Source organism: Podarcis gaigeae (genome assembly GCF_964106915.1).
Source record: "Podarcis gaigeae genome assembly, chromosome: 15".
Classification (NCBI taxonomy): domain Eukaryota; kingdom Metazoa; phylum Chordata; class Lepidosauria; order Squamata; family Lacertidae; genus Podarcis; species Podarcis gaigeae.
Genome location: NC_139692.1, coordinates 25,705,030 through 25,730,914, shown reverse-complemented (window position 1 = coordinate 25,730,914; position 25,885 = coordinate 25,705,030). Strand labels below are relative to the sequence as shown.

The 25,885-nt window shown below is 43.8% G+C and overlaps 1 protein-coding gene across 3 annotated transcripts in view; it reads right to left on the bottom strand.

Annotated features, from left to right (window-relative positions):
* Positions 1-23,401, bottom strand: part of LOC310832633 (opioid-binding protein/cell adhesion molecule homolog) — a 706,658-nt gene extending 683,257 nt beyond the window's left edge. Inside the window, exons 1-2 of one of the 3 annotated variants that reach the window (XM_083714772.1) lie at positions 23,384-23,401; positions 23,020-23,140 (exon numbers count right to left, since the gene is read on the bottom strand). In XM_083714772.1, the coding sequence (XP_083570898.1) occupies positions 23,020-23,080 (61 nt within the window). In that variant the 5' untranslated portion in view covers positions 23,081-23,140; positions 23,384-23,401. Of the gene's footprint in view, positions 1-23,019; positions 23,306-23,376 lie in introns of those variants that run through there. The other 2 variants (XM_083714771.1, XM_083714774.1) reach the window with 2 other exon arrangements.
* Between the last annotated feature and the right edge of the window lie 2,484 nt (positions 23,402-25,885).

Here is a 25,885-nt window from a genome sequence, read left to right as displayed (position 1 = left end):
TTTTCTGTTTTTGTTTTTTAAAACACACACACACAAATTAACATGGGGAAAGGATGGAACAGATTTATGGGTGGACACAAGTGGAAATAGACAAATTCATCCATCCCTAAGGAAGACTTTAAAGCTTCCTTTTCAACCCTGCAATAAATACATAGAAATATCCCAGTGCCTGGCATTTGCTTAAGTGCTGAATACGGACCCCGATGCTGATCTCACTTACACCAAGATAAACCTGGAGTCAATTTGACTCCAGGTCTGTATAGCTATCCCAGAGTAAGAACAAAGTGGATAAGGAAGTCTGAGCCCCTTCTCTCTCCTCTCGCTTTCTGCAAAATTGACATAGGCTTAACGGAGAAGAATTTGAATTGAGGCATTTTAAATCCACATGCCAACACTTTGGCTTTTGCAGCAGAGTCCAAAAGGATTTCATTTTACCACATGGACTACGGCTGAGGTGGCCTCATCATCCGACTTTTTAAATCTCCCCTGTTTGTGTCAGCTTGTCTCACAGCTTCACTCTTATTAAAAGTATCATTTCCTCATGCTGTCTGAGCACCACAAGGTCACTCCAGCGACAGCTGCTCTAGGCCCAGCCGAGACACCATGGTCTCCATCTCCCACCCCGCTGACCAGATAAAAGGACCAGCCACTGGGCTTCATTTCCTCATTTCCAATTGAAAAGGTGTCTCCTCAATGGGGAGATTAAGGTGTGGATGGACCAATGGCAGACCTCCGCCAGCGAGGCTGGGATGCCACAGCCATCTCTGCTTATCAGGACCCCGGTGGAGAGAGAATGAGTAGCAGCCTGCATGGCCCTCTGCCTGCCTTGAACCAATTTCAACTCTTTTTAATTCAATTCATCTCCACCTGACCCCAGCAGGTTGGCGTTTCAGAGTTTCTCTTAACAGATAGCACCAATTATAGAGGTGTGAAAATGGAAGGCTTCCAATTCAGAGGACATATCCAGAAACAGGAACTTTTATTGAATCTCCTTTCAAAGAGAACCTCCTTTCAAAAGAAAGTACTATGTTCCAACAATGCATCGCTGGTAGCCTGTGGAATTCACCGCTGCAGGGTATGGCAATGGATACTAGCTTAGATAGCTTTGACAAAGGAGTCAGGCAAAACCATAAAGGCTATTTGTCATGACAGCTAAACAGATGTTCACATGTCTCCTGCTGAAAACCTATTTATTGGGCATTCATCTTGCTTTGCCTGCACAAAGTTTATGCAGGGGTTAGATTATATCTGGTCTTTACTGAGCATTCATCCTTCTTTTTTTGCTGGGAGGTTATACAGCTATGAGCACCCATATTGATTGGTTTACAGGGTATTTACACTTTTCCCCCAGTTAACCATTAATTCATTTCACACTTTTCAATGCATTTCCCCATTACTTTCCTAACAGCAGTAAATCAAATTATTTTTTTAAGTGGGTTTCTTCAGTTAGGGCAACAGAGTTATTCAATCCACTGTAATTGTGCAAGGCTAAGTTCTTTGCTATGAATCACTCCTACAAAATACTGACAATCTGAAGGCACCCAGAGGCAGCATAGCTCAGAATAACAGATGGTGGTGGCAAATAAGGGGGAAGACTGTTCTCTTGATACTATGATTGTAAGCTTCTGGGAGTCATCTGGATGGGCCACTGATGAAAACAGGACATTCCAGCAATCTTGGAATGAACCATATGGGCCCTTGTGCTTTGACTAAAGGAATTGGGGGGGGAGGGAAGAATGGAAGAGATACTGGCAGAAAAAGTGTTGCTGAAAAGAGATGTGTTTGAGTTCCTTCAAGGTACCTTTCTTAGCATTGGCGTCGGGTTTGGGAGGGGCCTTGGGCAAGGCAATATATCCTCCACATTCACCCACACTCTTTGTCAATAAGTCAACCTCTTCATTGCCCTTATCACTAGCTGCCATGATCGCCCTTTTCCATATCATTGCTACAAATTTGTGTGCTTCCAGGCAGAGCACCAATGAGCAAGCCAGCTGTGGCAACTGTTGGTCCTTCTCAGCACTGCCATTGTCTGGGCCAGAGCAAGAGGCACATGAATAAACACATTGTGATGGTGAAGAGGAGGGAACATTTGGAAGAAGGCTCAAGTCAATGCTTCCCCCAGCTGCCCAAAATTGGGCATCGGACTTGACAGGTGCCCAACCATTCATATTACTGATGCTGATCCTAATCTTTTGCATCAAAGTCCAGGCATATTTTCTTTTCAAACAAGAAAACCTATTCACAAGACAACTCCATCCCTGGGAAGTTCCAATAAAGCCCCTCTCTGTGTTTCACAATACTTGTGAAAGTATTTTCAATGTGTTTTCATTCAGCAAGGCTCTCTGTGGGAAGTTTTTCTTTAGGTATGCTGGTTCATCTTTTAAAATATTTTAGCCATGCTCTTCTATAATCTGTGTTGTTCTTGTTTTATTGCTGTTGTTACAGTTTTAGTCTCTGAACAAGCTCAGGGTCCTTACACTTTTGAAGAGAGCTTATGTGTGTTAAGAAAATAAGATACGCCCTGCTTGATCAGTCAGTGACCCATCTAGTTGAGCACTTTGTGGTTTACCAGACACCTATGGGAAGCCCCAAAACAAGACTTGAGTTCAACAGCACCTTCTCCACCTCTGATTCCCAGCAGCTGGTATTCAAAGGCATGCTGCCTTCAACAGTGGAGGTAGAACATAGCCACCATGACTAGCAGTCATTGACAGCCTCCATAAGTGTTAAGCTGTGTTCAGAGCTTCAGCAGCATAAGTGGACTTGAGAGACAATGATGATGAAGACAATAAGAATACCTGCATGCCCGCCATTTCCCACTGCTGTTCTGTCCTCACACTTTTGTCTTTCTTATCCCTTACTATATATGGCAGCTTGTTCCAGTTTCCTCTCCTTTCTTTTTATCAGGGTGAAAGAGGAGAATGGGTGTGTTATTGCAGAACCTCCAAGTGTCCCTATTCTCCAGGGACAGTCCTGGATTTACAGAAGCTGTCCCAGTTTCTGATTTGATCCTGCAACCTCTCCCTTTTCCTTTAGGACATCCCTATTTTCACCGGAGAAGTATTGGAGGGTATGTAATATTGGGCTATCTTTAATGTTGTTTGACTGCTTAGGTTTCCGTTATTGAAGCTGGTAAAATCTTAAGAAAGAATACAGGGACTTCTGCCCTGTGTGACAGGTTTGGCACTGCACAGCAAGGAAAGTTTGCAATGGAAACTGAGAGGTTGGAAATCTTCTCCCTTTCCGTAGGCAACTTAAAGAGGTCTGTGCTGCTAATGCTGATTGCAGCTCCTCCCCTCTCTCCAGCCAAGTTGCAGCCACTGCTCCCTCTGCCCATAAATCCTCTAACTCGGTAAACAGTCAAATTATGGCTCCTCTCCATTGCTTAGACGCCTTTGACACTAATTGCTCTGTGGAGTGTGTGCACGACTGGCAACACCTTATTAAAAGTGAAATATATTATGCTGTCCACTTATTGCTACTTTATAAAGATGAAGTATCCCAACTAGAGGGAAAGGCTGGCAAAGGAATTGAGCAAGCGAGCCTCTAAGCAGCCAGCGGACACGGCGTCTCACAAAGAGGAACGCGGCAGGCATTAGGAGGACAAATGTGCTCACTTCGTTAAATTGGAAAGCACGTTCTCCTCATGAGCCTGGGGGACCGAATGGAGATGGCATTTTAAGAATTCCTCCTCCATACATACCCCTTCTTCTTTTTTAACTAAAGGAAGATGAGCCACAGGTCTTCCGGGATTCTGACTCAGGCCACAGGTAAGGAAAGCCAATGAAGGGGAAAGGCTTATGTAAATATTCCTGACCATTAGCAGGAGTGCTGTCCTAGCAGTTAACATTTCAGACCAAAGCTACAGTTGTGGATGTTGTTTTTTACAAATGTTTTCTTGTATTAAAAACAGCAACACCATGCCTGTATATAGAAAATTGGTGCATGTAAACATACAAGCCTGTTCAGAGTGGTTGGTCTTTTTTTGCAGGTATATTACGCAATACATCATTGATACAATAATAATACCTTAGTGGTGGATTTAAACTAGACCACCCACTTACTATTCTGCTTTATTGGTTGTTCTGTGATACTTCCCTGATGTTATCACACTAAGTACAAAGGACCAGTGTAGAGTAGTGGTTAGAGTGTTGGACTAGGACCTGGAAGATCCAGGTCCAAATACCCCCTTTACCATGAATCTCACTTGGTAACCTTAAGACAGTCACTGTCTCTTGGCCGAAACTACCTCACAGGGTTGTTGTAGGGAATAAATGAGGAAGGGGAAAACCATGTCTGCCACCTTGAGCTCCTAGGAGAAGAAGGTGGGATATAAATTGATTAAATGCATAAATAAATTGCCATCTGGATGGGCACTCTTGCACTATAGCACAAGAAAAAGCTGAGCAAAATATCCCCGGAGCATTTGTGCTATGAAAGGTTACAGGATTTTAGCAGGAAAACTGTGAGACGTGCACTGAATGGAAATGAAGCATTATGCCCATCTCCAAACATTTGAAGGTGCAAACATTGTTGAACGTTTGATCACATGTAACACCCCTGATACCATAATGTGAACAAATAATCATAAAAGCACAATAAAAGGGATGCCCAGTGGTGCCATATGACTGCCTTTGATGGACAAGGCGAAGATATAATCTCATCCAGCACTCTGTCCCCAGCAGCAGCCAAATAGAAGTCTCAAGGAAATTTACAGATTCTAGCAGGAACCATATATCTCATTATGTATCAGAGCACCACCTCAGAATCTATTTTTGTTGACATTGTTAAGCTCTGGATTATGTAAGTGTGTGAGTGCTAGAGAAGGAATCAACCTTACTCAGATTGCAAACTGGATTCACCTCATCTGATCTAGGCAGATCATGACCTGGAGCACATCAATGGTCCATTTCAGAATTTGCAGTCTAGGGGATTCCATTACAATGTGGTCAGAAGGTTGAACACTGCCTCTGTTCTCCCAACTCCAATTTTTACCCTTTAAAACTTTTAATTTCCCAGACAATGTGCCTCTATTTCACCAACAAAGTAGATACAGTTAGTAGGCAAGTTCCAGAATTTGTGGTGTATTTATCATAACCCAGCCACATCTCTACACCAAGACACAAAATAGGTTCACCATTGATCCACATACAGATAAATTAGGAGGAGATCTTCAAACACAGCAGTGTTTTTAATGTGGTTTTCCCAACAGCAGCTTTCTAAAACTCAGCCTAAGAATGACATAAGCATCAGGGTGCAAGCTGAAGCTCATGCATTCATATTAGTGGACTCCTTGGATCAAGGCCTGAATTTACAGTCTCAACATGAGAAGGCTGCTTGCTGGAGTTTTAACTACGGTTTAATCTGATGCTGTGAATCTGTTGCTTTGTTTTATTTTTTTTTGTCATATTTTAATTATTTAGATTCTATTTTTCATTTTACTGTTGTGTGTAACCTGTCCCGGGATTATGAAATTGATGAGATATAAGTGCAATCAATCAGTCCACAAAATATCTTCTGAATATAGATGAGCAAAATACATCTGGGGAGATGATGCTACTCTTTGCCAACCCCTTTTAACTCTCCTCAAAATTCTTCAGATGTTTTACTCAAGTGGGAAGCTGTAGATTCATCTCATAGTTTCATTTTATATGAAATTTGGTAGCACAACTAGTTCCTAGGGCTTGCTTTCATTAAAAAGGCTACTGACTGATTAAACAGAGTCTAGATCATTAAGAGTCACACATTATTTCCTCCCCTAAACCAAATTTGTATGCTCTCTTGATGAGCATCTGTCACCTTTCCAGTCTACTAACTTTTCAGCTACGATGAAGAATGATGTAGATACTGGAACAAGTGTTGGCCCAATACCATATTTCTTATTTGCTATGTCTTCTCTCTCTCTCTCTCTCTCTCTCTCTCTCTCTCTCTGTGTGTGTGTGTGTGTGTGAGAGAGAGAGAGAGAGAGAGAGAGAGTGCAAGAGAGAGTGCAAGTGCATAATCATTTCAGAAAAAGCTGATAGAATTGTGTTCAGATATTGGACTGGAAGGTCTTCTATACATGTGTGATGCTGGCCCTATGCTGATAGGATGCAGAAAATCTAGGTGGATGGATGGACTAAGACAGATAGAAAAATGCCACAAGGAGAAGAACTATGCATCTGACAGCTTTTCCTGCCTATCAAAGCTTTCTTTGCTTCGAGGTTCTGACATCTGATTAATTATGTCAAGTTTGCTCATTCAAAAGGTTCTAGACCTGACAGCCCTTGCCTTTTATCCTCATAATGTTTTATTGGTGAGCTAAGTCCCTGCTTCCCCTCAAAGAAGGAGGGGCACAATTTGCCAGACTGCATCACCTGGCCCTGCAAGCCACAAGATAACAGGGGACATGGACTGGCAACCACAGGGGTTCATTGACTCAGGTGGCTTTTGTGGTAATACTAATTTTGCTGTGGTCTCATTGCTTTGACATTTCTTCAACCAAATCCAAATGTACCACCATGGAGGCAAAATGTCATTAGCCCCACCAGAATCCATTGCACTGAAGTATATATTAAACACTGAGGTTTTTTCTACAATCAAGCGGTATATTAGTTTTGTGAAATAAATAAGTAATAAATAAACATGGAAGATCAAGTGGAAATTAGACAATGCAGGTAAATGAGCAGGATTTTGGAAATGGCATTCTATTTGCCACTCTCACATACATTCAACCCCACTTCGGATTGCACTGTAAGGCTACATAATCAGTTCTTGGCAGATGAAAGCATTGCAAAAGGGACTTCCTGCTTCATGGTTTAGTCTCTCAACTCCAACATTACCTCTCATAAAAGAAAAGTTTTTGATATGGCAGTAAACAAGCCAAATGAGCCATTGATAAATAAAAGGGTTATCACAATCCTTGGATGGCTGAGATACCCATTAACAGATGAAGGCTTGAGGCTTCAAAATGGCAAGTTGTCCAGAGCCATGGATGGATGTGACTGCAATGGAATTTTTGAACCTAGACTAGCCAACACAAGATCCTTGAGATTTATTTTGAAGACTTCACCTTGACAGTGCCCTGTAACTTCTAGGCACCATAGCTCATCAACTGAAGATAAAACAAGTGATGCTGAAGGTGAAAAAGAGTTAACTCTCTTTAGCTGAAGGCAAAGCAATAAAACAGAGAGGAAGGGAAGAATTGGACCATGATGCCTTAGCCACAGCTATAAATGATGTGGCTTCAGGGTGCCACCTACTGATCAATAATGTCACCTTCTTAGCCTGCTGTAATGTTCCTAATGGGTCAGACTCAAATGCTTATTGCCAACTGTAACAATTTGGTGGTCAAAAAAAGAAAACGATTATATGCTGGTGGTGAGACACAAGCACCAAACTTCATGGCATCCAAATACCACAATAAATTATTTAGCTCTGACATCGATGATATAGCTACAAATAAGAATTTGAAACAGGTTGAAATGCATTTTCCATGTGCTGCTTTTCAACTATCATAGCTTCTACAGCTGCACCAGAGATCCCTACAACCCTTTAGAAAAGGGATCCTCATTTGAGAACCATAACACTTAAACAGGCCTGACACCTCTTTGAAACTTGTAGTGTAGACAGGTCAGAAGCATAGGACAACGTTCACTTGCTATCTTTCTAAGAGCACCCTCTCTGGGCAAAATGGGGAGTTCTGTTTTAATAAACTGACCCAACGAACCAAAGAATTAGCATGCACGTTGCACAAGGACACCAGAACAAGGTGTGATAACAAACCGGTGAACCTCATGCGGCGCTTCTTTAGAAGAAAATCGTTGGCTTTAATACTCAGACATGATTTGCATGGAGGGAGAAAGTCATCCTTCGAAGCCCCTTTACAAGATCTTTCTTATGACAAAGCAGATCTGAAAGCGTGAAGAGTTCTCTGCCCTCCCTTCTCTCCTGTCAAATATTATAATCATCACCTTCCAGCCTGCTGAACAATCAAAGCCTGGCCTATATTCACAGGAGTTCCTACTATACGCTGCATGCATAGCAACAAGTAAGAGAAACAAAAGGCAGAAGTAAACTGCCAAGAGAGAAGACAGAACCGGCTGGCAGGTGGACAGCAGGAGAACGTTTCATGGAAGCCACGGAGGGAGGGATGCCCCAGTGTCTAGGGATGGAAGGGTCTGTCCACTTTGGTTCTCTCAGTTTCTCTTTTTCAAGTCTTAAATTTGGCTCCCCACTTTTTGCAGCAATTTGACACAGCATTTTAATATGTATGTCTCCCAACATACACATTTTTGCGATTAACCCCCCCAATGCATTTTTTTATGTTGCTTTCACTAATCTATTCATTTTTATGCACATTTGCTCCTATGCTCTGTAAACATTGTTTGGCTGGAGAACTGCATTGCAAAATTTAGAGGAGTGTGGATTTCTAAGGATAGCTGTGTTTTGGTTCATGTGTTGTTTCTGAAAGTGTTGATTTGATAGCTCCACCTTTGAATGAAAATGGAATCAAATTCCTCTCCCCCCACCATTCCTACCAGGGTCCCATTTTCCCTCCTCATTATGTCAGCTTCCACTCAGATCTCATTATCAAATACCCAACACAAAAGGCTCATTTTATTTCCCTCTGCAAAAATAAACAGATACTCCAACAGATACTGTCAGTGGTTCTCTCTCTGCCTGTCTTCTGCAGCCACTGAGGCCAAAAGCAGCAACAAACCCAACTTTCTTGCTAGGTAGAAAATATATCCACCACCAGCCCTGCTCTGCTACACAGAATTTGCTCTCAAAGAACCAGTGCTTTTTTGGGGGACGGGGGGACGGGACACATGGGGACGCATACCCCTAAACATTTTGTGAATCTAAGTTTGGCTTCATTGAGGGGCAGTATTTCAATATGAGCAGGAAAATGAGAGTGCCCCTAAACATTATTTTTAAAGAAAAAAAGCACTGCAAAAAACCACCTGGGCTTACAGTCAACTCTTGCTCACCATAGTTTATTTGGGTCGTCTATAGCAGCAACTTGTGCACTGCCAAGGCATGGATCTATGAGCCAGGTGAGCGTGTTGAATAAAATAAGGGAATATGCAGTTAAATATTTTGTTACAATTATAAGATATGGGATGTTTGATAGGAAAAACAATGACATACCCTCTCCACCATATAGTACCAATTAGTGTTGACAAACTGCCAAATCTGTCAATGGAACTTGGTTGGGATTAACTTTTTTTTCAAATTTATTTGCTGTCTTTTTGTCCTGCTTGTCAGACAATGGTTGTCTCCCAAAGCAGCTCACATCAGTTAAAAGGACAGGCAGGGAGGGAGCCCTTTGCTATCAGGCTTATGGATGAAGAAGACCAGGCACTTAAGGGAAAGGCAGTGGAGAGAAAAGGTTAGAAAAGGGAGACAAGTTCTTGCAAAACTCCCACAAACTTCCAAGTTAAGGAGGCAGCAAATGATTATTTCTGGAATCATGGCACGTGGAGATAATTCATGAAACATGGAGCAATGATCGTGCACTATATTCCATTAGTTTTCTGGAAGTGGCTTTTATGCTGTGTGGAAGCTCAAATACAATGTGCCAATTTACAGTAAGGGAAATGGAATAGATGGCCACGTGAATGCAGCCATAAATAAACATGTCTGTGTTCAGAAAATATTAGTCACCTGGTCTGCAGAAACCCACAGTTACAGCATCTTTTCTCAACAAAGTTTGTCTCTCCTAAGCCACTTTTCTGCTGTTCCACTTAGAATATCTCCAAATGTAGAGGTTTCAGGCATGGTGAATCCGCATGTTTTAGCACTCAAAATTGAGACAAGATGAAGGAACCAAATCTTCCCTCTTCTAGTCCTTCTGGGGACAGAAGGGACTTTTCAGATGCACGAGTGCAAGCAAAAGAGAAACCTGAAATTAACCCTCTATTTTCTTGTGATTTCTGTATCCGTATTAGCAGGGTTTTGCCATGAGCTGACAGACTTTGTTCCTCCCACATTTCAGAATAAGACACTGTAGAATAAATGCATAAATATATAAGGTAAGAAATTCAGCATGAACCTGACATCCACCATGTTCTTGAACATGAAATGCTAATTATATTAGTCACCTAACTATTCAAATTAGCTGCAATATTCCAGCTCACAAAGTGTTTTTCTGGAAGTTGCTCGCTCACCTGTCCTTGCACTCTCTCTAAAACCACTCCAAAGAATGGCAAAGAAAGTTTAGTGCATTGAATAGGGGAGTCAAGTCATGGAGCAACCAATTCATTCTCAATGGTTCACTTCCAGCTTCCAGCAGTCAGACATTTGTGGGTACTCCAAGTATCCTGAGCTTGGAAATCTTTATGCTTCTTTATTTCTTGCTCAGCTCTCAAATGAAGAATAAACAGAGCCAGGAGTGGCTTCATTCTGCTCTGCGAAGAGCAAGTTGTGGTCCCGGAGCTGCACAATGAATTCTGCAATCCGCTCTGGATATTCGCAAGGAGGGCAAGTGAGGCTTGAACCACCAGATCAATTCATTCAACAGGAGCAATTGTTTGCTGTAATTAAAGGCCCCAGGTCTTTTTGTGTAAATGCGCTTCACTCTTGTTCATAGTAAATCTTGTTTTATTGTTTGGCTTGTTTCAAGGCTAAACACTATTATTTTTTTACTTTTTTGCATACCATTGCATGCATCATGACATCCACAAAATCATAAGTACAAGAGTGGTCTTCTTGGGTCAGAAAGAAAAGACTAAAATATTGCAAAGGTCCAAGTTTACTGAGAATGCTGGGAAGTCACTTAGGTAAGCATGATTTGCGAGCAGATCCCTTGAAAGCCTCAAAGGTTTCAAAATGGTCACTGTGAAATAATCTTGCTGTGGTGATAAATAGGAGTGCATCAAAATTTCCTGTTGTGCTGTTGCCTGCATGCACTCCTGCACTTCAGTAAAGGGTGGGTGGTGCAAGTTATCCAAAGGAGAGGAAAGCTATGGCAAACTCAACAAGGGCTACATTTCCAACATCCTCTTGGTAAAGCAGCAAACATATAATCCACACATCCTGAAATGAAGACCTAAGTCATGCATGGATTGAATGAAGGCCCACAGTTTTATCGAAACATACAAGGACCCACGGTAAGAGAAACTTCCTGAAATGCAGTGAACTATCTCATAGTGAAGAAATCTTAATGTTTAAGGTGAGACCTAGGAGGACATTATCCTGCTGTCTACCTTAAAACGGTCTCATTTTCCAAGTACTAGATCTGCCCTGTATCTGATCTGTGCTTTTCTTTATTCACTCAGAGATGTGCTAAGACAGCATCAGATGGCTTTCCATCATCACATGTGGCAGATGCAGATGAGGTGAAGCCACAAAGCATAAAGAAAGCTGCCTTCCGATAGTTCCTCTCCACAAAAGGTTGTGAGAAGTAGTTGGGTAAGCAACCTTTTTAGTCAAGCTTCCTTAAGGTACTAGCCACCCAAGGCTGCCTCAAGAGACAATGGACTGTGCTTCCAGGGATGAAGTCAAACAATTGTATTTGCAACACCAAAGTGACTTCCTGGGATGCAAGCCTGGGCAGTGTGTATGGTGGTCTTTGGTTGTCCACATGACTAAACCCCCTTCTTGGCCTCGGTGATGTGGTCCAAAGGAAAATACATTTGGCACCAACTTGACAGTAGGAGTTGCCAGAAGGACATGTACAAGGTGACATCCAACCACCTCAGGGACTCTACTGCAGATTTGTGCAGGGTTTACTCCTTAACCTTTTCTTCTCCCAAAGATATCCCACAAGGCAGTGGATGTTTAGCACCAGAGCTTTTCTTCTCCTAGATGTTCTGCCTTCCCAGGTTGACAAGTCCCATCTGCCCTTCAATTCCCTCTACAGAATATGCATAAACTGCCTTCTTGACTGTTGGACCCACAACTGGTCTCATCCACTCAATCCACCGATGCCTGTCTTTACATGCAGGGTAAGTCCCTAACTCACTGAGGGTTTGAGACCCATCCGCTAGCCTCATACCCATCAATAAAGACAAAGAATCACATCCAAGTCACCAGGCAGGGAAGCTTTATAAAGATAGTTCTCTTAGGTCAGGGCTGAGTCAGTAATAGAATCTGGCTGGTGGGCCAGATTCTTACCCCCAACACTACAGGCCAAGTTTGATAGGTAGGTGGGGATGCCCACCTGCCAATCACCCAATGTTACAATGGATGTCAGGTGACCTGCTTTTGCACACTTTCCTAGCCCCAATCATCATCTGACCACCAGACCTTGCAAAGAGCAATATAAACCCAAATGATCAACTTAAACCACCAACATGCCACAGATGACTCACACATGTATGCAAGGGCAGCTGGACTCATAACATTTATTGTTGGCTAATACCTTTTACTGGCTGAGCTGCAAGCTGTAATAGAAGAGTTGCCAGTCTGTTGTCTCAACATCAAGAGTTGCCAAGATATGTTTGTTTTGCAGTTTCTGACAGATGGAGGATTGATGCCCACCGTATCTGATGAACTGCTTTCCTTAGACTTTTAAGAGAGCATGGAAAATCCCTTTAAGACCCTCTTGCCTGTCCTGAAATCACACTAAAGTGGAACAAATGTGCTCCGGGTACTTCTCTATGGGCTTATGCCTAATCAGTGGCAACTTCCTGTCACTCTAGTGCCCAGCAGTGGATAAGAGATGATAGCTCTGTGGAGTGCGGACCCGGATTAATATCACTTTGCCATATTAATTAACTAGCAAGGATGGCATAACTGAAAAGGTTTGACATAGCTGAAAGCTATGGTCTTCTGCAAAATGAGTCCCAATGATTTAGCAAAATTGGCTGTAACAGAAAGCTCTGCTGAGTATTTCTCAAGAGACAACATTTTCAGTTAATGGTGCATTGCTCCCATATCTGGAATGAAGATACAAGGCAACAATATGGGTTGAACGAGGGTCACAGCTTTATTAAATACAAAAGCTGCTCTGCTGCTTACTTAGCCATTTAACTGTCAACTTCCCATCCAGACCTCAGTGTTGATGTTGTATGTGGGAGCTAGCTGCTCACTACAGCATCCAGCAAGGTCCTAGGTTCAACCCCTGGAATCTTCAGATAAAAGGGGCGGGAAACATTTTTTCCTGAGACCTTAGCGAGCCAGTGCTGGTGATATTAGACTACACTAGCTAGATGGACAAATACCTAATCATTCAAAGCAGCTTCCAGTGTTTATTTGTTGCAAACAAAGATGTGTATGCATGCAAGAGGCATCAGAGGCGTACCTAGCCGCCTTTGCATCCTTGGCAAGGAGATGTATTGGCATTCCTCACCACCACCAGACCATGAACCAGAAACTCAACAAGTTTGCTTTTCATCGCCTTTTATTCTCTGCCAGTGACTTCCTACATAACCCAGAGCATGGCCTCTTGGGGAGAAGGCAAGCAGGCTCTTAGCCACTCCAAGCCACAGTGGAGTGGTGCAATTTTTGTGGGGGTGGGGTGGCCTGTACCCTTGGCAGGAGCCAACCTGGCCAACCTCTAAGTATGCCCCTTGTGAGTCATCACATATCAATCATTTTTGCATCATCCAGTGTCAACTCCAAAATGCATTGCTTTTAAATGAGATAGCATTTCTAATAGATGACCCTAGACATAGCAAGCAACTGCCAATGATAACACAGGTGTACATGCACATGTGAACCAGCGTGAAGACAAGTGGCCAGGGTCACTTCCAGGTGACCTGCTTAATATCGGGCAATCATTCTGATTATTTTGCACACACTTTGTTGGGAGGGTTAGATGACTACAGCTGTGGACAGAGCATTCATTCCTATTTGTTGGCGGGGACGTTGTACAATGTTGCCTCAAACAATTGTTATTTTCAAGATTTTGGTGCACTTTCCTTATTGCAAAAAAAAGTCCTAGCTTTGAGGAGAGGAGCAGATCTGTTGGGCAAGAGCACAAAAACAATTTTAATTGTGCAACCTGAATTTGTTGGTATGTGACTGAATCCCACCTGAAAACAGTAACCATCAGGATGCACCATGTACCCATTAAACTACAAATTAACAATAAGCCCACCCAATGTTAGATGTCAGTAAGGGATATCTGTGCCCCCTCGCTTTGCTTCAATTGTGAGTTGCGGCATGAGTCTGGTTCATCATGCGAGGTCCCCGGGATGTCCTTTCATCCGTGCTTGCCGCTGGGGAGTTGCCAAACTCCCAACCCAACTTGGCCAGTCGTCACATGCTGAAAGCAAGGTGGAAGAGAGCAAAACGTCCTGGAGGAACTGACATTTGATCTCAGATCCCCACACATAGCGTACTTGTCTGTGAGCACAGAACAAAGCAGTATTTCGTGGTGAGAGAGCCTACCCAGGGCTTTAAGTGGTGTCATGCTGAATGACCCTGATTAGGCTAGGAGCACAGCTGGGGGAACCAACGGCAGTGCAAAGTTGCATAATCTACATGCTCCAGCCTCTGCATTCTGGATGGCACAGAAGCATCACTATGGAGCTCTGACATATGCAGCTGGCAGAAATGGGAAAGAAATCCTGCAATGGAGCCTGTTCCTCTGCCCTCAAAAAATGTCCTCCATGTGGCAGCCAATGTGGAGTTAGCAAGCATGAAGGAAGAGAGTGGCGTACACTTGGATGCACTTCCCCATGGCACAAACTAAGCAAACAAACATGGAGCATGGCACCTATCTGCATGCAGACACTTATGCATATCCTTGAAGATACTTTGGGGTGGGGAAGGAGCTGGCATCTTAGCAGAGGAGGAGGTGACAAGCGAGGAAACTCAGGGGACCTGCCCTACTCAGAAGAATTATTCAAAAATCAGGAGACAGAAATCAAAGTTGAAGATCAGCCTTAGCACTTTGCATCTTCAAAGAGTCTCGCAAACAACTAATTAATCCCGCCGAGGCAGGTGAGCATTGTAGCAAATCCATAGGCTATGGTTGTCACTGCACCAACCAAGAATACTGCCACAGTGACAGCTGGGGGCATTCCCTTCTGTTTGTTCCAGGAGCACACATGCCCCTAGACACTGAAGACGAAGCAGAAATCCTCTTGAAAGGCACAGGCTGGATTCTCACAGGATTCAAGGCTGGCTTTGACCTACAAAGTGCAGAACCCTTTTGGATCCTGCACATCTACTTTAGGGACTGCCCCCATCTCCCTTTAGGGACTGTGCTCCATCAAAACCATTTAACAATTGCCTAAAGACCACTTTATGCAGTCAACCAAAGTTTCTCCTGGGCTGTGCCCACTTCAGGTTACACAGATGGAAAGGTGTGCTTGTTTGAATGTCATCACAAATTAAAGGTGCACCCCCTTCCTCCCCTGTGGCAGAACCAGAGGGAGGAGGATACCAGTGATTTATTCTCAGGCTTGTGTTGTGCAGAGGAAGCTGTCTTGTACCCAATAAGTCAATCGATTAATTTAGCTCAGTATTGTCTACACTGACAGGCAGGGTTTCAGATAGGAATACTCGCAGCCCTACCTGGAGGTGCCAGGGATTCATTCATTTATATCCCTTTGTACAAGTATGTCTACAATGCCATATCAAAAAATTTCAAGGTGGTGTACAGCAGTGTGTGTGTACACACACACAATTAAATTCAAAAACAATTCAATTTAAAATTCAATTTGAAAACAATTCAAATGTGCATCACAGTGACTGGCTAATTAAACAGCTTCAAAGGCCCATTGGCATAAAATTGAACCGGGGACATTTGCATGCAAAACAAATGCTCTCCCACTGAGCCACAGGCCTTCCGCTGTGAGGCTTGGGCCTAAAATTGCCCACACCCTGGTCAAGTGATGGGGACAGGACCCTTTGCAAGTCCTGCTCCTGCCTAACAATCAGGAGGCAAGTCATTCCTCCTGTTCCCCACCACCAGAGTGGCTGTGCTTCCTGCTTTACAGAGTAAAAGGTAAAGGTAAAGATACCCCTGCCCGTATGGGCCAGTCTTGACAGACTCTGGGGTTGTGCGCCCATCTCACTCAAGAGGCCAGGGGCCAGCGCTGTCCGGAGACACTTCCGGGTCACGTGGCCAGCGTGACATCGCTGCTCTGGCGAGCCAGAGCCGCACACGGAAACGCCGTTTACCTTCCCGCTGGTAAGCGGTCCCTATTTATCTACTTGCACCCGAGGGTGCTTTCGAACTGCTAGGTTGGCAGGCGCTGGGACCGAGCAGCGGGAGCGCACCCCGCCGCGGGGATTCGAACCACCGACCTTTCGATCGGCAAGCCCTAGGCGCTGAGGCTTTAACCCACAGCGCCACCCGCGTCCCTGCTTTACAGAGTACAGTCCTCTATTTTGAATAACTGCCAGAATACAGACCTCTGTTTGAAGGTTTCCTCTGTTCCAGAGCTGCCCAACTGGTTTAAAGGTAAGAGAGAGCTGGTACTGGCAACTGGTGAGCAGACTGAATGGGAATGAAAGTCATCTGGTGCCTCCCCCACTAAGGTGAGATATATTTCTATTTAAATTATACTCATTATTTCTAAATTTGCACTTATGCGTATCAGGTACTATTTGTAAATTTTATGCTGATTCCTCTCCTTTTAATCATCTTTCTCAGTGGTACAAATCCTCTTTCTTGACAATGCCAAACTGGCCATCCTACCTACTGCTATTGGGCTTCAGCTGATCACTCTTCCTAAGGGCCGATCAAATGACTTTCAAGATTAAAAGCCACAGGTTTGTGTGTGTGTGTGCCACAGGTTTTTGTGTATATATATATATACTGTGTGTGTATACACAGAGAGAGAGATCTCACATATAGGCTCAGTTTGCGTATCAGTTTAAAGTAACCATAATTAAACCACACCATGGTTAAAATGTGAATGTACAGTCTGCTAGTGTAAACTGCTGAAATTATGGGGCCTTCTCTCTTATCTCGCTCTTGCACACTGCAAGGAACCATGCCATGGTCTGGCTTAGTGTTATGTCCCAATTCAGGACTCAGCTAGATTGGTAAAGAAAAAACATTTTATATGTGTTCTATATGTGAAATAACACTATGACACTAGATAGTGCTGTGGAGTCCTGTATTTCCCTACCAGATTTCCCTGTATGAGTTTACAACACATTTAACTGAATTGTTCCTTTGATGTGCCTAGATCCATCCTCAGACTCATGGTTGGTTTCCACCCAAAACAAAGCATCGATGGTAACCACAAAATGTGGTTAATGCTTGTTTGTAGAGAAGCCAAGTAGAAGCCCAGGTTTAGGTGTAATAGACCATGGCTTATTTCCCAAGCAGGTTAGTAGAAGCAAGAGGAGGAGCCAAGTCATTTCATCAGCATGCTGGAATGCACTGTGCTCACATTTAAACCACAGTTTAGTTTTATTTTGGTTTAAAGAGATGTGCAAATCAGGATTCTCTCTCTCACACACACACACACACACAAACACACAAGCCTTCTATCTTCTTTAGTCTTCTGCCTCTACCACTTGATTCTCTTGACAATATTTCAAGTGACACCAAGTATCTTTTCTTGAGTATCCTATCCATGCACAACTGCTTGTACTGGGATCTGGGAGTAGTACGCAATGAATTCCTTGCCATCACACAAGAAAGAAGACTCAATACAAACTATAATATGGGTGAACAGATTACATTTATTAAAATAAAACAAGGAGAGAATCTGCAATTCAATGAAATTGAACTAATTAACCCAATTAAACACATTTGGGCAGGTGGGTTGCAATAAATGGGAGGATATAATCACTCCCGTTTCCTGAGCAAACTTCCAGCTGCATGTTGTGGTCACACAGCGAGGGTTTGGTTTTAAAAGAAAATCGTCCTCCACCTTGCTGCATGCACCTTGGGTGTAAGAACCTGACATGCTTACTGAGGCCACATTGGCTAACATTCACCTCGATGCCCCTGCTACGCCAAGCCCTCAATAATTTCTTATGTCCTCTCACCTGCCGTGGCGAAATTCCACTTAGCCAGATTCTCCAGTCACATGCGCAACATCTAACAGTGCAAAATAGGCAAAACAGAGAAGACCCCCAAACTCAGCAATGTCTCCCCTCAAATTCCTACTCAGTACCCCCAAAAAGGGTGACCAGCAGAGCCCACATTGCCAAGGCCAAGAGTGTGGGCATTACCAGAAGAAGAATAAAGAATGAGGGATGGAGCCAGTTTAAATAGCTGGGCTGCCATTCCCCCCCCCCCATATGACCAACATGAAGATCCACATACCTCCCTTTGCGAGAAACTATATCTCCTCTTATTCCAGGGGGAAGAGGGTGTGGCAAAAATGCCCTCCCCATTTAGAGGAGGGGACAGAATTGCTGGGGGGAGACAGAGAAGTGGGGGAAAGAAGACAAGAAAAAGATATCATTTAGAGGCCAATGCAAAACTTATGGAGCAAGACAAGAAACTAATGAAAACTTTTGGGGCCCAAAAAAGAGGGAATCACTAAGGCAGCAGAACTCTACTCAAGCTCCCAGAAAAGGGACAGGTTAAACTCTTTGTGGAACAAAGGTTTGGGCATGGAGAAGCTGGCAACACATGCACAGAAATAGCAGATCCATTTCTGGTGTCATATCTTAGCAACAGAAGACACAATCAACATGAGCTCTTTCCCTCTTGGTTCCTTTAAGCCTTTGGAATACAGGTTCAAATACAGTTCTGCAAACAAGGCAATCTTCACAGCTTATAGACTTTCAGATCTATATAGACTTGTTTCTGACCAACATCCTTGCACTGAGCCACGTTTAACAGGGAACACACTCACCTGCCTAGAGGCCAAGGCGTATTATTTTTCTAGACAGTCTTCCAGTAGGTTCAGGGGGGCATATTTGGGAATGAGAAGCAATGCCATTGGCTTCAGAAGAAAACGGTTACATTCTACATTGCAGGGGGCTGGACTAGATGACCTTTGGGGTCTCTTCCAACTCTACAATTCTGTGATTATATGGGCTGATCTTCATGTCCTCACATTTTTCTTCTTGCTACCTTGCTATCTTCACTCATTTCCCTCCTTTTGGCATTTGGATTGAATGCACCTTGAAGCAGAGACCTATCAAGTTTGTTGCTGTTTCATTTTGTGCTGCTGCTGTTGCTGCTTGCATTTATATCTCACCTTTTTCTTCAGGGAACTCAAGGTGGTACACAGGATTCTCCAGATGGCTCTCCAGATGTTCTCTTGTGGCTCTCCAGATGTTGCTGAACTACAATTCTTATCACGTTGGACTCCAAACAACTGTAAGGCTACAGGTTCTTTCTCTCTGCCTTAACTGGAGACTACATGAACTGAACCTTCCCAATTCTATTGCTGCTCTTTAACTCAGTTTAAAAAACATCCACTGCCCTTCTCATCATCACAGAGATTCTGTCTGGAAAACCATTGACTGCACGCAGTCCTCTTTCTCCGAAAGTCTCTCCAGGGAGGAAAGCATTAGCTTCAAATTATTCCAAGATGGAAACCTCTCTGCCTTCACAAAGCTGTGGAGGAAGAGTCTTCCTGTGACCAGACAAGGGCAGGGTTTCATTATTACATTAACCTTTCAGGTCTTCAGACTCGGCAAAAAGTAAATTGGCAGGGAGAAAATATATGGGGTCCTATTGGGAAGTAAGAGGACTAAAAGCGCCATCGAAACTGAAAAGGAAGATAATTAAAAACCAAGGAATCAGAGGGAGGGACCACAGTGAAGCCATTAAGGCTAATAATGACTTGGCAATTGTATTTTCCACATGAACCTTCCACCCCAATCAAACATCTTCCCTTCACCCCAATCAAACATCTTAAAAGCCTCTTTTTTCATTGTTTCATTCATCTCAAACAAACATCCAGGTATGATTAAGAGGACATCTAAATAACTTGTTCATCCTCATTTGTTTGCAGAAAACTTGCACGGAGGTTACACAACATCCACTTTTTTCATTCTGGTTTGTTTACATGGATGTTATACAATGTATGCTGTTTACTGAGCATTGAATTTATTAAGTATTCATGCTGATTTCTCAACAAGTGGAGGTTTCATGACACCTCTTCCTTCGTTTCTTTTTTACCCCACATTTTGCAGTGCATTTTCCCTATCGCTTTCCTTACCACAAAAAGGCTGGTTTTGTTGTTGTTGTTGTACAAGGGTGTCAGAGGCTTAGGTTTGCTAGTATGCAACTGAATCCCTCCTACAAAACAGTTCAGTCTCAAAGGGAACCAAAAAAATATGGTGGGAGGGGCAGGAACAGATCTCCAGAAGGACCCACCTCTGAGCATCTAGTGGGAATATCACATGCAAAAGGAGTTAGGATCATAGAAACATGAGAAGCTGCCTGAGTCAGACCATTGGTCCATCTCACTGATTGACAGTTTACACTGATTGACAGTTGCTCTCCAGGGTTTTAGGCAGGGACTTTTCCAAGCCTTACTTGGAGATTCCAGGAATTGAAACTTGGACCTCCCACATGCAAAGCAGATGGTCTACCACAGAGCTATGGCCCTTCCCCACAGTTGTGTCAGCTGTGGGACAGTGAATATGCTTGCTCAACAATCCATATCCTACCCCTAGAGCTTTTTCCCCCCAGTGATGCATAGGAAGAGCCCACAAAAATGATAATCCAGATATTCTAAGATTCAGCTCCCCTGCTAATGAAGAGACCTGTGGATAAATCTAAATTCACAAGTTTACATTCACCAGCTAAGATCACAACAACACTTCACTTGAAATACTAGCTTGAAAGTATCCAAAGAGCTTCATGTGTGTTAATAGAGTAATGTAATCCGTGGAGCAATATTGCAGAAGGGAGGGCTGAGGTATCACAGCTTGCCTAAGGCCAACTAGTGAATTCATGGCAATTTGACCCAATCACTTTCCAGTTTCATAGCTCATGCTTATATCAGCTTTTACACTACATCAGCTCTTTCTCATGGTCTCCCAGGTACTGCACTGAATCAACCCTGGATAGTAAACATTGGTCAACATGCAGCTTAGGAGAGTTGTTGAATCTCAAGTGCTGAGGTGCAAATTGGTCAGTGTACAAATGCAGGAAATGCTGTTTCAGAGGTAGCTAGAGCTCCATTAATCTCACATCCCCTTCAAGGAGTCTGAAACCAGGAGACTTCAGTTCTGCACTCAAGGCTAATAAAGCCCCCTCCCTCCCCATATCACATCTGAAGCTGTTAAAATAAAAAGACTCTTTAAAAAAAAAAACTTCTCAACTGTCCTAAAACTGAATTTCTCAAGAAGAAATGCGTGCTCTCATTAAAAAAAAAAAAATCCCCATTCAGCTTTCATACTCTGACATTACCCAGATATGGTGTCCTCAGTGTGACTTTTTTGGAAATAGCTTTCTTTGGTTAGGTGGTTGTTCATTATCAAGATGTCAGAGAAGAATGTAGTTTATCACAAAACTGAAACCAAATTGCAACCTCATGATGAATTATGCACACCGGTTAGAATTCAAGAGCCACTTCTGTATACCATGGCCAAACTGAAGAGTGGAAGGTGGCCTTTGCACTGGAAGGTGGAGAGCTCTGTGCCTTTTGTCTCTCTGTCCACCCCAACATCCCACCCAGCCCTCTGTAATTTGAGAATGCAATATACCCCGAATTTGAGAATGCAATATACCGAATACAACACGCATGCCTGTCCCTGTGCTCTTTGCCTGCACACCTACATCCAAAGCTTATGGGGTCTTGGAATGTGGATAAAGTTTTTACACAAACCAGCCTCTGATGGAAACTGTGATGCACATGGATAGTAAATCCATGCAAGCCTAGCTGTGGCTCACATCCACCTCCCACCACAGTGAAAACTACCGTCAGGCTTGTGCTAAAAAGTCTGTTTGCAAAAATACTGATACGGTATAGATTTTGTGCCTATGCTCTTGTAACACCCAGTGCAACACACACTCCTGCTGTGCATTTCAAATATGTGTATATTTCAGAGTAACAGACTGCTGAAGCTGTTTCCGAGGGCATCGCATGTTCAGAACTCTGGCAATCCCAACAGCTCAGCAACACATATAAGGCACAACTCCTTCTCTATCGGTCCCCATCCCTCCCACCCTGCTCTTCTATTTTATATTGGGACAGATGTTCAGATGCGTATTCAGCTCCCCACACTAAATGCCTGTCTGCGGAGCTCCTGCCCAGAGCCAGTTAGAGCTTGAATTACAATAAACCTATTCAGACCGGGGTTTGCAGCAAGAGGCAGCCGAGGGATCCTAAAGTCTTCAGTAAATGCTGTGATGGTGGCAGGCGACAATGATGCCTTCTGGATAAGAAAACTCAAGAACACCTGGTCTGGCTTCTAACACTGCAGCATCTGTAGCTGATGCCCAAACAAGTAGCAGCTGGTGTGTGTGTGTCTGTGTGCGTGCGTGCGTGTGCATTGGTCAGTTTGGGGGATGCAGAAGAAACCTCACTCCTACCACCATCACTGTATAAAAGCCAGTGGGCTGAAAACAAGAGAAGGGCAGTGGACTTCTTTACCTGGAAATGAGGTACGGGCGCTGAACCTGGGAGGGAAAGCACTCCCAAACCATCTCCATCATCACCATCCACCCCCCCCCCCCACACACACTCAATTTGCTAAGAAAGATACCCAGAGGAGATGGAGAAGAAAGAGGAGGAGAAGATTGGGGTTGGGAGTAAAAGACTTCTCCAAAAAGCCATTGCACGCAAGCACCAGCACACACACGAACATTGTGAGCAGATAATGCAAATCCCAGGGAAAGTACCATCTCCTATTCACAACGCAGGAGCAGCTGCTGTCCGATGCCGGCACAGCATCCCTCTGGGAGGAAACAGTGGCAGGATCCCTGAAGGACTAAGCGCCAGTTCTGAGCCCAATCACCTCCTCTACATGCACACCCCAAAACGTGGCACATTAGTGCTGTGACCGGGGGGGGGGACACCCCTAACTAATCATAAACATAATATGCACATCTGGGCGAAATCATCAGGTCTGTATCGCTGTGGCATGCAAAACGCGTCCCCCACCCCACCCCACCTCTTCAACCCTCCTCGTCTGGTCCAGCTTCTTGCCTAGAGATATACGGGACCGAGAGGGATTCCCCTGCCACCGTCCCTCCTTGTGGCATACCTGGGATGAAGAACAGGGCAGTTGTGGCCGTGAAGACGATCCAGCAGGCGGGATGATACATCTTGGGGGAGCTGCAATAGTCTGGAGCGGCTTGGCTGGCTGCTTTCCTCCGTGCTGAATTCTGAGTAGGTTTAAATCCAATGTTTGCAGAGGGAGGGAGCGCGAGTTGGAGAGAGAGAGAGAAAGAGAGATGGGGACAGGCAGTCAGTGTCTCTGATTTTTTCCCCCACTCCCCTCCCTCCCTCCCTCTCTCCCCCTCTCTTTTTCCACCCTGCACATAACACGCTAGCAGAAGAAGCCCCAGAACCAGCACTACCAGTCTGTACGGGGGTGGGGGGGGGGAGAGAGAAAACAGACCTCCTACCAGGCATTCATTGGTTCTGGTCTCCTGAGTGACATTCTCTGGCTCTTCTGCAGCTTTTTGACACTGTGGGGAGTTAAACGGCACTGCCAACTGCTCCCTTTGGTGCCCCTTACTGTGCCCTCCCCTACTTCCAGATCTACCCCAATGCAGGGCACGGGGAGAGAGAGGGAAGTGTGTCGGGGGACACAGAGCCTTTGGCCAGGCTGAGGTCTTGGGTCAGCGGCTTTGAAAGGGAGAAAGGAAGCAGACTCTTGTCAGTGCCATGGATTGGATATTTGTTTATTTCTCCCTGTAGCTCTGAGCTCCTTCCTGCCACCCACCCTCCTTCCCTCTCACTCTCTCTCACACACAGGCAGGCAGGCAGGCAGAGGGGTTTGGGGATGCTCCTTGCAGTTAGATGCCACAGAGGGAAATGCAACTTGTTGATGCTGATGCTGCCGCTAACAATCTGCCAGGCGTGTTAGGATGCAGACTGTGTGACAGTTGCCCACTATTTGACCAGCTTTCCATCTTGTCACCAGCGACTCAGTCAAATATACAATTGAATGGAGTGTTTTGCAAGCATCAGCGTTGGGAGTGCATAAATCCCACGGAGGAGAAAGGAGAAATCCAGGGAGCTGTACCCAAGTGGTGAACAAGCATATATCAGATGGCTGGAGAAACATACAGTACGTATAACCAGCAGATATATTAAGGGTAGCAAAGGACTGTTAATAGCTGCCTACAGATGGTCTCCTTCTCTTTTACATTTTCTGTAGGCAGAAGCAGCCCCTTTTAGATTATTTGTTTTGCTCAACACTGAACTGTATTAGCTACTCCATAGGCTACTTCACATGTTACACTGAACAAAAGCACAAGCCATCTCTACACATGTACAAGGGTTTGTGTGAAAGAGTATACACCTGCTGATTTGTACAGCCTAAATATTGTGTACACAGAAACATATTATGTACTCATTGAACATAGCAGCTGAACACCCTGGGTATCAGAAAGGCCCTAGCATGCTGAGCAAGACACTTTGCTGTTAAACCACAGTTTCTGGTGGCATCCATACTGGGAAACTATCACTTGTGGAGAAGCCCTAATAATAAACTGAAATTCAGTCAGTAGTCAAAGGAAATATTTTTTAACATAGCATGTTCCTTGAAGGTGGTCATGTGAGGGGAGGGGAGAAAGAGTGGGGCAAGTAATCACAGCAGACAAGAACAAGTATTGTTCTTGGTCCAATAAACCATGGCTTGTCAGACTGAAATCATTGTGTCTGAGCTAGGCTGTTGTGTTCATGCATGTGTAAGGCAGCAATGGTACAAGTGTTTTCCTTAGATACTAAAATACTCAATAATAGCTATTAAAAATAAGAGGTACATCACTTATGTTCATGTACTGTTTCACATTGCCATATTCAAGAAGAACTGCATACAGATATCTGCAAGAACTGACTTCCATTTCTTAAATTATATGAGGCATAACCTAGTGGGCAAAATAGGAATTTCCTTAATTTGTTATAGTACATCTAGAATATAATGCAGTGTTGAAATTTATCCTGTAATGCATCCACAGAGTGACCAAACAATATATATTAATACAAAATCAATTGCTTTTAAAAGTGCATTAAACAAGTCTATTTGTTTTCTAGTTTGCATAGATTCCCCTATGCCCGATGAAGACATTACATGTGGTTTTCAAGCTTGCAAACTATTTCAGCATAATTCAATTTTATACAGTCACAGATATCATCGCTCCCTACTCAATGCTCCTGATTGAGTTAGGCTAATTAGTAGAAACCATTTTAAAATTGCAAAGAGTGCCTGGATCAAGGCTCAGCATGGGTTGCAGGACCCAAATTTAAATGCATGATTGGATGGAGGAGAGAGAGAGAAGCTATAGCAACATCTTTAAATGCCCGCCCTGCCTTGCTTGAGTAAACATTCAAATTCCTGGGCACCTGCACCAAATTTATAGACCACCTCCAATCCCAATAGATGATGCTTGCCTAATTCACCTGGAGAAATATGTTCTGCAGACACCTCTCTGTGCATTATTTGCATATGACACATTGTGGTACAGAGGAGAAAGACCATCAGTGAGGAAATGGTGCAGTTGTCTCCCATTCCAACCACAAACTCTCTTCATTACCATCAGAAATCTCCATAACTCTATGTATACTTTATAACTTCTTAGACTTCTGACTGCAGCTGTAAATGAACATACTAGGGCAGGCCTGTGGAACCTGTGGCCCTCCAGCAATTGTTGAGGTACCACTCCCATCATCCCTCATCCCTCTGCTGGCTGGAGCTGATATGTGGTGGGATTCCAACCTGCTCGGAGGGGGGTCACAGGGGTCACAGGTCCCTATACTAAGGGATGGCCCAGATAGCTTAAAATTTGCATTTCATATTGTTCCCTTTTCTTTGTATTATTTTAAAATGGTAATCAATATAACTACAAGTATATACATTTTTAATTAGCTGCTTTTAAGTATATTTGCTGCTAGTTTTATTG